The sequence below is a fragment of the Vipera ursinii genome, assembly GCF_947247035.1.
Source record: "Vipera ursinii genome assembly, chromosome: 1".
NCBI lineage: Eukaryota > Metazoa > Chordata > Lepidosauria > Squamata > Viperidae > Vipera > Vipera ursinii.
Window position 1 is genome coordinate 347586308 of NC_139512.1, and position 13323 is coordinate 347599630.

General features: G+C 42.4%; 1 protein-coding gene across 2 annotated transcripts in view; it reads right to left on the reverse strand.

Moving 5' to 3' along the window:
• RAP1GAP2 (RAP1 GTPase activating protein 2) overlaps nt 1–13323 on the reverse strand; it is an 88993-nt gene that overhangs the window by 17359 nt on the left and 58311 nt on the right. For both annotated transcript variants that reach the window (XM_083379720.1, XM_083379719.1), the window contains exons 16-17: nt 3373–3510; nt 1444–1562 (exon numbers count right to left, since the gene is read on the reverse strand). In XM_083379720.1, the coding sequence (XP_083235846.1) occupies nt 1444–1562; nt 3373–3510 (257 nt within the window). The remainder of the gene's footprint in view (nt 1–1443; nt 1563–3372; nt 3511–13323) is intronic.

Here is a 13323-nt window from a genome sequence, read left to right on the forward strand (position 1 = left end):
TGGGATTATTGTGGAGGGCCAAACTGACAGCTCCCGGCTATGCCCTGCCCATGTGGCCATGACTCAACTGAGGAGGCTGTCAATGGCCAAGCTTGGGGCTCCTCACAAAATGACTACCATCGCCTCCTCAGGACGTTCCAGGAGACAGATGAGCACTGTGCAAGTGCAGAAAAGCATTTTCTCTCCTCGCACTCCTGTGGCTGCCAGCCAACTGAAGGAGCGCACGGCAATTGCGCAGAGCTGGAACCAACTTGGTTTCTTCTACCACCCCCTGTGGTGCACTTATTTACATTTGATTTCTAATTTCCAATTGACCTCACACAGGCTGGTCAGGGACAGTCAAAGCCTGAGGGCCACAAAATGCCCAGGTCTGTCTTAACCACTGGAATACACCAGTGTGTTAGACTAGTCAGTGGATTGGGCCACTGGGGGAATGACCAGGACCAGGGGGGAATGACCAGGCTGAACCTGAGAGAGGGGTCAAGCATGTCATTAGTCTCAAGTCATTTCTCACTCAAAAGAGTCCCTCTCGAATTCCGTTGACTCTTATCTACTGCCAATTTGCTTTGACCGTTAGTACTTCTGATTTTTGTAGGGAGTGTTAGCTTGCAATAAACCTATATTCATTTGAACTGCATTGACTCCTGATTTCCTGTGCTTGACAATTCTAGTCCAATGCGTCGCCTTCTTCAGTGGCCAAGGCATGTCCACAAGCAGTATCTGCCCCCAAGCCTGAGGTAACACTGAACCTTGATAGGCCTATCCTCAAGAATCCTGTCCTTTATCCATTCCTCTTTGGATTGAATCCAGGTTAGAAGCCATTACCACATCTTGTGTCAATGAATGCTAGACGTTTATCAGTTGCCTGTTTTAAATCTCTTTCTAATCAACTTCATTGGAAGACCCTTGTCTTACGCTTTGGCAGGAGCGAGAATTTTATCCTTGTCCATTTTCAGCATGTTGTGTATGATTCTTTACAACATAATCACGTTCTCCCCGAAAGCTGCCATTTCTCTAAGCTAAAGAGTTCCAAACCCCTAATACAGGGGTCCCCAACCTGTCAGGCACAGCCCACTACTGGGCCGTGGCCTAATCACCATGGGGCTGCATGAGTGGTCCCATTGTGCATGTGTGTCTGCACGCCCGTGTGCAGCCCCATTCGCGCAAGCAGCACCACGGGCATCAGGGGAGTTCGTGGCCCCACTCGCGTGAGCATCATTAGGGGTGTTTGCAGCCCCACTACTGTGAGCATTGTCATGGGCGCTTGTGGTCCCACTCGCGCTCACATCGCCATGGTTGTCATGGGACCTCATGCAAGCAAATGCACCTGCCCTCCCACAAAATTATCCACTCTTTCCCCCCTCCTCACCAGCTCCAGAAAGGTCAGGGAACTTTGCCCTAATACATGACACCCCATGCACAAACACATATTTATTGAATTACCATCGGCTCCGGGGTTCTGCTTGGCTTTCGGATCCAGTGTGCAAACGGGGAAATAAGCCTGATCGTCTCTTTATAGGACTCCTTGATTGATTCTTGGCTGTTGCTGCTGCTAATGGAGGCTGAAGAAAGAAACAATTGATCCTAAGTTCTGTGCAAACACACTCTGTTAATTCTATTCCACAGCACAAGAGCCTTGTGAGGAAAGCTGAGCGAGAATGAGAGTCACCAATTCAAAGCTGCCATAACTAAATGACAGCTTGAACCTAAATCAGAAGTCCCCAACCTTTTGGGCACCAGGGACCGGTTCCGTGGAGAAAAGGTTTTACACCAGGGGTGTCAAATTGCCAGCCCACGGGCTGGATGCGTCACGTGGAAGCCGCGCCCACCCCATTGCTGGCAATGGCAAAACCGTCCCGATATGTTGCGCAATGTCACATGACATCACGAGTTTGACATGTCTTCTTTACACGGACTGAAGAGTGCATGGTTTTATGTGCTGCCTGCATCTCATGGATGGGGCTTTGCTTGTTTGTGCGTACCGGTTGCTAGCATGCAGCCCGGTACCTGTCCACGGACCGGGGGTTGGGAACCCCTGACCTAGATAACTCATCCAAGTTCAACACCTCAACCACTACACTACATGTAGTCCTCAAATTACAACCATTTGTTTAGTGACTGTTCGAAGTTACAACAGCACTAAAAAAGTGACATGACCGTTTTTCACACTTATGACCACTGCAGCATCCCCATGGTCACACGATCAAAATTTGGACCCTTGGCAACTAGCATGTATTTATGAAGGTTGCAGTAGCCCTGGTGTTTTGTGATCGTCTTTTGTGACCTTCTGACAAGCAATAAGGAAGCCATATTCACTTAACAACCATGTTACTAACTTAACAACTGTGGCGATTCACTTAAAATGGGGCAAAACTCACTTAACAATGTTTAGCAATGGAGATTGGGGGCTCAACTGTGGTCGTAAATCAAGGATTGCCTGTACTTTGTATTTCCTTAAAGTCTACTAATATACTTCCTTCCATTTAATTTGGCCTCTTTGATACCCTTTCTTCCTATAATTAAATGTCACCATTCAGTCTGTAAGCACTTTGGAGCTGGGATCCTACTGTGCTTATGTATACTGAAAGAGAACGCATTGGAGAATTCACAGAGTTGAGCAATCAAGATATTTGCTTTCGAAAAAAGAATCAAGATTTAAAACAAAGGAAGAAGTGGAGTTTGGAATGTCACAGATCCAAGCCAATCAATGCTAGGCACAGCCATTTCTTTTGCCCCCAATTCACAGAATAGACCCTCCCCCTCTTGATTCTAATGAAGAAGGGATGCAAGGAGCAGATTCCTTCTTTTAAAAGTAACGGTGAAGGATTCCCCTGTCCAGTCATGTCTGACTCTAGGGGGGCAGTGCTCATCTCCTTTTCCTGGCTGAGGGAGCCAGCATTGTCTGAAGACCCTTCTGTGATCATGTGGCCAGCATGAATATATTCCAAGGCGTACAGTATACTGTTACCTTCAAACCGAAGTGGTACTAATTTATCTACTTGCATGCTTTCAAACTGCTAGGTGGGCAGGAGCTGGATCAAGGATGGGAGTTCACCCCATCATGCGGCGCTTGAGTCTCGAGCAAACTGCCAGCCTGCCAGTCCACAATCCCGCCATCTTAACCACTAGGCCACCAAGGAAGGTACCAAAGTGGTGCCTATTTATCTAGGTGCATTTGCATATTTTTGAACCACTAGGTTGCCAGGAGCTGGGACAGGAGTGGGAATTCACCCCATTGCCTGGCACCCGGGTCTTGAACCTGGGCTGTCAACTTTCCAGCTGACAAACTCAGCATCTTTAACCACTGAGCCACTGTGCCCCTTTCCCTTCTTTTAGACTGAGTTAAATTGTTATGAATCGCATGGCACTTACAGAGAAGGTGGTCTTGGTTATTTCAACACTGTTGTGCACAATCCCTCCACTCAAACTCCCAGGGATTCCTCCAGGCTGGTGCTTCTTCTGGCTTCCTACCACGGTTTCCATGGAGTGGCTGCGGACTCGGATCGCTCTCTATCAGATGAAATAAGAGGAAGGTCAAGATCAGGACTGGAAATTTTTTTGGACATTGTTGTATTACACCTAAGCATAGCTGGACCAAGCACAGTCACCTCTGAATGATATCCTTGCATAAATAAAAAGGCGCCATCCATGCAGAAGAAGGCAGTATTAGGAAAACATTTTTCAGTCTGAAGGAGACTATGATTGGATGTTTGCAACCCAAAATAAGACCTCTCCATATTGTGACATTTTGTTGCAAATCCTATGTACATTTATACACTGACTTGTATTTATAGATTGACTGATTAGCTGAAAGTCAAACCATGCAACCTAATTGAACCTTAAGTCTTGATTCAAATTCCTTCAAAGGTCATAGTAGGATCTTGACCAGCCTCCCTCCCTCCCTCCCTCCATCTCTCCCTCCCTCCCCTCTTTCTTTAAGGTCCTTGGTGGTCTCTGAGCTTGGTTGTTTTCTTGCAGATGTTTCTGCAGTTCACTAATGATTTTACCTGATTGGACAATGAAATATCTGCCAGAAAATAAGCACACTCGGAGAGCACCAAAACCCTACAAATTGAGCTACAATTTGGTACCTCTCTCTTTCTCATCAACACCATGCTTTTCTTATTGTTGTCACTTTTTGCTAGTATTCATACTAATAGGAAACTTGGGCCAATATTCTAGAGTAGAACATGATTATTCATATTAAAAAGAGGTCACTGTCAGGCGCAAGCCACCAGAACCACTTATGGATAGGCCCGAATGGATATTTTGTTGCTGATCACCTATATTACAAGAATCTCGCCAGACTATCTGTCTTCCCTTGGGAAAAGGCAGATAGATATAGACCTAAAGGTTTGATCCTAGACGTTTGCTCCCTCAAACAGACACTAAGCTGGAATGTTTCTTTACTCCCACTGGCAGGGTCCCCCCACCTTCAGCCAGCGGATCCACAACAATAACCAAAATACAGGCTGCATCTGCACAATGTTTTTGACCTAGTTATTGAATTAATCCAGTCTAGGCATCTGCATAGTATCTTGTACTATAAAGACCCATATACAGAATTAAGCAAGGTTCATATTCCATTCCCCTTCGAGAGGAATGCCTTGAATGGAGTCAGGACTACAATGCAAAGTTTTCCAGTGATTTCTGACTTGTAGTGTTTTAAGTTAAAGTCTCCCTCTTGTCAAGCTCAGTCACTGGTTACAACAGCCATGTGGGATTATTTGGCACAATACAGAAACTTTGCTATTGTTTTCTTCCTAAATACTTTCCAGTTCAGCTACGATCTTAATGGCCTCCCAGTGAAGTACTAACCAGATTCTGCTTAGTGCTGGAACCTATTGTAGACCAGTTAACTTGAAAGCCTCACAATGCACTTCTGTAATCTACTTTGATTGGCGGCAAGAATGCCACATTAACCATGCAGAAACTATTCACTGGACAACGTATGGAAAACTGTCACTGTGCATTTCAATACAATTAAGCCTTAAGTTCAAAGTGAGAGTGCTCCGAAGCTAAATGCAACAGGGAGAGTGAGCCCAAAATGTTTGACATAGATCTATAGGAACAAAACTTTCCTAAGGTCCTGTTTAAAAAGAGAAAGCAGATCAAGCGGAAAATACCTATTAGACAAAAAGCATAAAGAAGGGCATTTTTTTATTACATAAGAATACAGGTAAATAACCTTGACAGGTACAAGAAACAAGGAGCCAGGATAGAGTTCAAAAGCATGGCAAATTTATTCCAAGCAGCCTATATATAAGAATCTGATCTACTAACAGTCAATGTGAATTGGTGTCAGATAAGAGTCAACAGATTCCAAGGGGGAAGGGGCTGGACTTAGATTTCTTTTGGAGGTGCAGGTACTCCAGACTGATGATGCGTTTGACCCCACCCTCAGGCTAAACCTGGTCATCTCCTACAAACCTCTTAAATTTCCAGATACATTCATCAATTCAAATTACCTACTTTGTTTCTCATTGTTTAATTGCATTTCTCCCAACCTTCAATTCTTTAACCCAAAGACGATACAGCAAAATCCAATCAAGTCCAATCCTTTATTTGCTTATACCCAAAGGACAGAATCTTGCCAAACTAAAGCTATAACCTTCAAACCTACTAGATACAGTATATCCTGAGAGATTCTAGGGTGTGGCTATCGCTGAACGTCTTCTCTCCTTCCCCATGCAGCTTGGGACTGCACAGTCTCTTAATCAGGGCCTCTCTCCGGGAAAGATCTGTGTTGCCAAAACTCCCCCACTGCTCCATCATGTGCATATTCCATCAGAGTCTTTGCCTCTTTGATCCGTAATCTGCCTTTCTACAGAGTAAGGAGGCTTGTCTACTAAGCCAAAGAAAAAATAACTGAATCGCATGAATGGTTAAAAGAGCTGGTTCAAAAGACAGGCCTTCCAAAGTCAACCTGGGTGGGACCCAAATCCAGCTTCCACGGACAGGTGTTTCATAGCTGGAACAAGATACAGATGATGGTGGTGCTGTCCAGTTATCTTCATACTGTAAACAGATTTTTGAGAAGGTAAGCACCTTCAGAAGAACCTCTCTGGCAGATCCCAACAGGTTCAGAATGATAGATGTGGTCCTCCTCATTGATTTATTGGGTTGTTTTTTTTTCAACTATGCATGCTACCTGCTGCATTGTCTGATACACTAGACCAGGGGTGTCAAACTTCCGGCCTGTGGGCCAGATGCGTCACGCGGAAGCTGCGCCCACCCTGTTGCTGGCAATGGCAAAACTCTCCCGATACTTTGTGCGACATCACGTGACATCGCACATTTGACATGTCTGTACTAGACACTGAAGGCATCCCGAGCCAGTAAGACATCCTCAACCTTAGCAACTTTAACATGTGTAGATGTCAGCTCCCAAAATTCATCGACTAGCATGCTTTATGATATGTGAACTTCAACTTCTACCTGGCTGGGGAATTCTGGGAGTTCTACACTTCTTAAAAGTTACTGAGGTTGAAGGGAAAAAAATGGCCCTAAGGTCTGGAGAACCTAGACCAGGGGTAGGCAACCGTGGCTCTTTTATGACTCATGGACTTCAACTCCCAGTCCATGAGTCATAAAAGAGCCAAGTTTGCCTACCCCTGACCTAGACAGTTAATACGAAGTCCTTAAATTTTCACCAGAAACCAAGCCTGATAATTATTTATTATAATACAAGGGAATATTTGTGGTTCTGATTTGAACTGTGCAGTCCTTGGTGCTCTCTGAGCATGGTTGTTTGCTTGCAGGCACTACACAGTCCAACTAGGTAACTTAGTGTGAGTCAGTGTGGAGTTCACTCCCTCCTTATATATAGTAGCTTGCCCTGACAACCTGTGGGGTTGTCATTTTCTCCTGGATAGTTCCTTGATTGGGGTGTTGTTTTCTGCTTGTTTGTCTGGTTGCTTATATGGATGTTGACTGTCGGAAGGGATATACACACAGGTAGTCCTGGACTTAACCAAAATACAGCCCATAATTTCCATTGCTAAGCAAGGCAGTTTGGTGAGTTGTTCCATTTTATAATCTTTTTTGCCACAGGTGTTGAACGCACCACTGCAGTTGTTAAGTGAATCGTGCGGTTGTTAAGCAAGTCTGGCTTCCCCCATTATTTTGCTTGTGGGAAGCTGGTTGGGATGGTTACAGATGGTGATCACATGAGCCCAAGAGGGTGCAGCTGTCACGAATACATGCTGGTTACCAAGCGCCAAAACTGTGATGTTGACTGTGGGGATGCTGCAATGATCTAAAGTGCAAGGACTGGCTATAAGTCACTTTTTTTTCAGCGTTATTGTAACTTTGACTGGTCACTAAATGAATGGTTGTAAGTCAAGGACTACGAAACAAATGGTTGTAAGTCAAGGACTACCTGTATTCTGCTCTTTTCATTTCCTTCTTAACTTTTTGTTTTGAATGGTTTATAAATATGGTTTATTGCTATTTGTCTATTTTTTATTGAAAAGTTTTACAGTACATTTTTAAATACAAAAAAAGACCCTCTCCTCCCCCTCCCCTCTCCCCAACCCCCTCTCCCCTCCCCTCCCCCCTCCCCAACTTCCCAGAGCTGAATACAGGGTATAAAAATACAAACAAGCATAATCTAAAATATGCTAATAACAATAAAACATTAAATTCTATCGCACTTTAACTCTCCATGGTCAAAATATTAATAAGATAACTACTAACTAGTTATACATCATATAAATCCACTACTTATTCAAATGCTGAGTGAAACTTTTTAGTCCCATATTTATTCTGAATATATACAATCCATCTCCTCCATTCCACAATGTATCTCTGTTGCGTTTGGTCTTTCAAATACGCTGAAATCTTTGCCATTTCCGCCAGATTAGAAACTTTTAAAGTCCACTCTTCTATAGTTGGCAGTTCTTCCTTCTTCCAATATTGCGCTACTAAAAGTCTCGCTGCCGTGATTAAATTCAACATCAACTTAGTATCTATAACAGTAGTATCTGTAATAATACCCAATAAAAACAATTGCGGAGAAAACTTTATCCTTCTCTCAAATATCTTTTGCATATTCCACCAAATTTTAATCCAAAAGGCTTTAACCTTTTTACAAGTCCACCATATATGAAAATACGTTGCATCCTCACAACCACACCTCCAACATTTGGGCTGGCAGTTCGGATACATACTTGCTAATTTTTTAGGATCTAAGTGCCATCTATAAAACATTTTATAAAAATTCTCTCTATTGCTATTTGTCTATTGATGGCTGATTTGTCTGAATGCCAAGCTTCCAGGAATTCCCCAAGCATTTTGGACTGGGGAATGTTTCCCAGTTGAAATTATGGTTGAGTCTGTTCATGTGTTGTGAGATTAAGGCGTTTTCACTGTGTGCTCTGATTGCAGAAGTGGAGTCAGACAGCATCCATGAACTGCAGAGCACATCCATGAACCCCAACTGGCTGCCAGAAGATACGATAAAAACATCTTAATTTCTCTGTACATGGACAGTCTCCATCATGGCTGGTGAGATCGAACTGGTAGGCTGATAGTTCAATGGCTCATGTAACCATCAAACATGTTGTCCACCTTTGACCAGCAGATTGCAAGCACAGAAAAGTTCCATACTTATCAGTTGGACTATTTCTAAATGTGGGCCTACTGTTCTTCTGAAATAGTGCTAAATCTTTAGACTCGACAGCTTGTATTATCTCAAGGGATCCAGTTTGATAATAGAATAGAATAGAATAGAATAGAATAGAATAGAATAGAATAGAATAGAATAGAATAGAATAGAATAGAATAGAATAGAATAGAATAGAATAGAATAGAATAGCAGAGTTGGAAGGGACCTTGGAGGTCTTCTAGTCCAACCCCCTGCTCAGGAAGGAAACAAACGTTTGTTGAATCTCTTCTTAAAAACTTCCAGTGTTGGAGCTTTTACAGCTTCTGGAGGGAGGTTGTTCTACTGATTAATTGTTCTAACTGTCAGGAAATGTCTCCTTAGTTCTAGGTTGCTTCTCTCCTTGATTAGTTTCCATCCATTGCTTCTTGTCCTGCCCTCAGGCCCTTTGGAGAATAGCTTGACTCCCTCTTCTTTGTGGCAGCCCCTGAGATATTGGAAGACTGCTATCATGTCCCCCCTTGCCCTTCATCAAACTAGACATACCCAGTTCCAGCAACCGTTCCTAATATGTTTTAGCCTCCATTCCCCTGATCATCTTTGTTGCTGTTCTGTGCACTCTTTCTAGAGTCCCAACATCTTTTTTACATAGTGGTGATGCAGTACTTCAAGTCTGGCCTCACCAAGGCACTGTAAAGTGGTATTAACATTTCATGTGATCTTGATTCTATCCCTCTGTTAATGCAGCCTAGCACTGTGTTGGCTTTTTTGACAGCTGCAGCACACCGCTAGCTCATATTTAAGTGATTGTCCACTAGGACTCCCCTCCCACAGTTACTACTGTGTGTCTAAATCCACACGCTGAAGTTATTAAATTACCCAGGAGATAGGTGTGGAAGATGTGTTGCAATTATTGTGGAGCTACTCTCTCCTGTTTCATCCATATCTCCTCTCTATGCTTGTGACCTGTCAGTTGAGCTAAAGGATATGGAGAAAATATAAGGAGTTAAAGTGAAAGACAGTGATTTATATCAAGTGAGCTCTGTGGTCAACTGGACCTTCATGCAATGACGACACTGACAAAGAGCTGCCATTGCTTGCTATACATAGAAGTAGCCTCTGTTTTTGGCTCAATGGCACCACATCTCTCCACAAATTTTAAAGAAAAAGTGAGCTCATTTGCTCAACTAACAGGGGACCTGAGTATTCAACAACCTCATCTTCCAGTTTCAAGTCACTTCTTGTGCAGATCAAAGTTTGTGGTTACATGACATCTATGAGTGGTTTTTTGTAATCGTTTTATTAAAAGTTTGAGTTACAACAGTAAAAGATCAGACAACCTTTACAAAGAAAAGAAAAATGGAGTGCAAGTATAAACAATTTCATACTCTCTTCACTTCCACTTAATTAACAACTTTAAAACTCCTCATCCCTTAACACAGGGGTCTTCAAATTTGGCCCTTTTATGACTTGTGGACTTTAACTCCCAGAATTCCTCAGCCAGAATTCCTGAGGAATTCTGGGAGTTGAAGTCCACAAGTCATAAAAGGGCCAGGTTTGAAGATCCCTGCCATAATACTTCATCTCTTTACGATAATCTAATAAGTAACATCTTCTCCAATCAGCTGCTATCAAAAAAGTCCAAAGACAGCTTTAACATAACAAAATTAATTAATGTACAGTATATATAAAACTCAACATTGCACATCTCAATTCTTAGCAAACACTCTATTTAAAAGGCATAAAGTGGTCTCAGTGTCAGGACCCACCCCAATCCACGTCTTAGGAAACAAAAACTCTTGGAGTCAGTTCTAGTCCAAAAGGAATTTTTACTAAGACATGCTTGGTTGTGGAAATACAAGACAGGACTTAGTGTTGTTTTACAAATTGAAACTTTATAAAGGGTTCCCGGTTCAACCCCCCTTCCCTCAACCCCATTTGGTCAGCCCCCATCATTTTACTTCGTGTCATCCCTTTTGTGGGGAAAAAAAGGAACTTTGAATCTTTATGGTTATTGCCTTCTTCCTCTATAGATTTAAATGAAGACACACGCCAGATGCCCTCTGCTCTAACCCTCCCTTTTCTTCCCCCAGTTCAAAAGGTTTCCTTTGGTCTCTGAAATAACCTAAGGCAGGCTGAATCCACATGCGTTCCTCCTTCCTCAGGAGATGGCAGAATCCATGGGGGGGGGATAATGTTTTAAACATGCATTTATGAATGTGATAGAAATGGATTCTGACACTCGGTATCCCAGTATAAACAAAAGTTAAAGTTTTATATAATAAAGAAGGACAACTTCTCCTTTAAAAAAGACCCCCACAAATATCCCTTATTTCTAGAGCAGGGGTGTCAAACTCGCAACATCACGTGACGTGTCACGACGTATTGCAACTTTTTTTCCATTGCCAGCAATGGGGTGGGTGTGGTTTCGCTAGGATGCATCCGGCCTGCGGGCCGGCAGTTTGACCCCCCGTTCTATAGTAACTGTAGGGAAAGAGCTTATACACCATGTTAACTATAAACAAATCCAGATTTAGTAAATATATAGCAATCCCAATAGTGTAACATAATGCAAAAAACTAAAAATTTAATATAGCAAAGAGGGATAATTTTACCTTTTAAAAGAAGTTCACAAAACCTCCTTATACACAGCCAGTTTAAATGCTGTAGTGTAAGAGAAAGCTTGGCGGGTCGAATCCCGAGTGCCGCGTAGCAGAGTGAGCGCCTGTTACTCGTCCCAGCTTCTGCCCACCTAGCAGTTCGAAAGCACGTAAAAATGCAAGTAGAAAAATAGGGACCACTATGGTGGGAAGGTAACAGCGTTCCGTGCGCCTTTGGCGTCTAGTCATGCCGGCCACATGACCACGGAGACGTCCTCGGACAAGCGCTGGCTCTTCGGCTTTGAAACGGAGATGAGCACCGGCCCCTAGAGTCGGAAACGACTAGCACGCATGTGCGGGGGAACCTTTACCTTTACCTTTAAGAGAAAGCTTAAAACACCATATTCAAAATAAGCAAATTAAATAAACAATCTTTTTCCACTCCAGGTACCAACCAATCCAGATTCATTCTTGATCAAATAAACCAACTTTGTATTCTTTTCGTAAGGTAAAACAATCTTTCTTTTTAGTTCATTTAGATGGTTGTTGTATCTTTGATACAAATTTCTTCAATGTATTAAACAGCCTCTTTTTGCAAGTCCAGCAAAAAGAAATTGTTCCAATTGCTCTCGGATGTCATTTTATGTCCTTCTTAATTTTTAAAGCCTCATTCAATTTTTTTCTTTATATCTGATAACATATTCTCATTCAAATATTTATCTTGTTCTTGGATAGATTTTGTTGCATATTTTTTTCTGTGCATCTTTTGGGAACAGACTGTTCCCAAGAAAGAAGATGCAACATAGCTGATATAATTGGTTCAAAGTCCTGGCACAATCCCCAATGCAATTCATCAAAGATATCTTTGAAAGCTATAATAAGTTACTTGTCTTGTTACGTCTCCAATATAAGACACATTTTTTCTTTCCCAGAAACATGAATTTGTCCTTTAAGAATTTCAAAGTCTTAATATTCAAAATCCAATATTCCAACATTTTTAAACCCCTAGTCCATTTAAAACTTTTTGTAGCCAAAACTGTGTCTTGCTTTTTGCTATAGTTATTAAAAATTATAAAGATACATCATTTTCACAAAGAAGAGGGGGACAACCTATTCTCCAAAGCACCTGAAGGAGAGAACCAACCTAGGACTAAGGAGAAATTTCCTGTTAGTTAGAACCATTAATCAGTGAACAACTTGCTTCTAGGAGTTGTGGGTACTCCATTACTGGAGGTTTTTAAAAAGAGACAACCATTTGTCTGAAATGGTATAGGGTTTCCTGCCTGAGAAGAGGGCTGGACTAGAAGATCTCCAAGATCCCTTCCAACTCTGTTATTCTGTTCTGTTCTGTTCTTAAGGATTGAAGGCATTCATCCAATGTTTGCAATCTTCTCACTTTGTAAGTGTCTAACCTCTTTGAAACAGTTCATAGGCAATTTCTGAAAGAGATATGCAAAGTTAGTATCCTTTGAAAAGGCTCTGTTTGCGGTTGGAGCAATTATGGTGAATTCCCTCATCTTCCAATTCTCCCTCCCATTGGAGTCTTCTTGAGAGAAGCAACTGAGGAGATCAGCTTGGATGATCTCACACCCTCTCTTTTGACCAGAGAGGATTGAAGGAGCTCATCTGCTCATCGGCTCCCTGTTTGTGACTGCAAATATTGACTCCACTTTTCACGAAGTTGTCTTTAATCTGCCATCTTCCCCGGAAGTTTTTTTTTTAATTCCATTTATATCCCGCCCTTCTCCGAAGACTCAGGGCGGCTTACAAGCTTAGCAGTAACCTTCATTCTATGTATATGCCTGCATCCAGCTGTTAGGAGTGGTTGCATCCACTGTATTGTACTTGAAGACTGTGTGAGCATTGGGTATTCTTTGGCAGGAATTAGGGCCAGGAAGAAGGAACTGGGACAGGGGAGATGTCAAGGATCCTATACAACAGACTGAGCAGAGTGATCCATGAGTGGCCCATGAAATACAACAGGGTTAGCTTAACACATTTTGAAGTCCATAAAGTCCTGGCTATGAACATAGTCCTGCTGCTTTGTAGAGGAATCACTTTAATGCAGGGGTCTTCAAACCTGGCCCTTTTATGACTTGTGGACTTCTACTTCCAGAA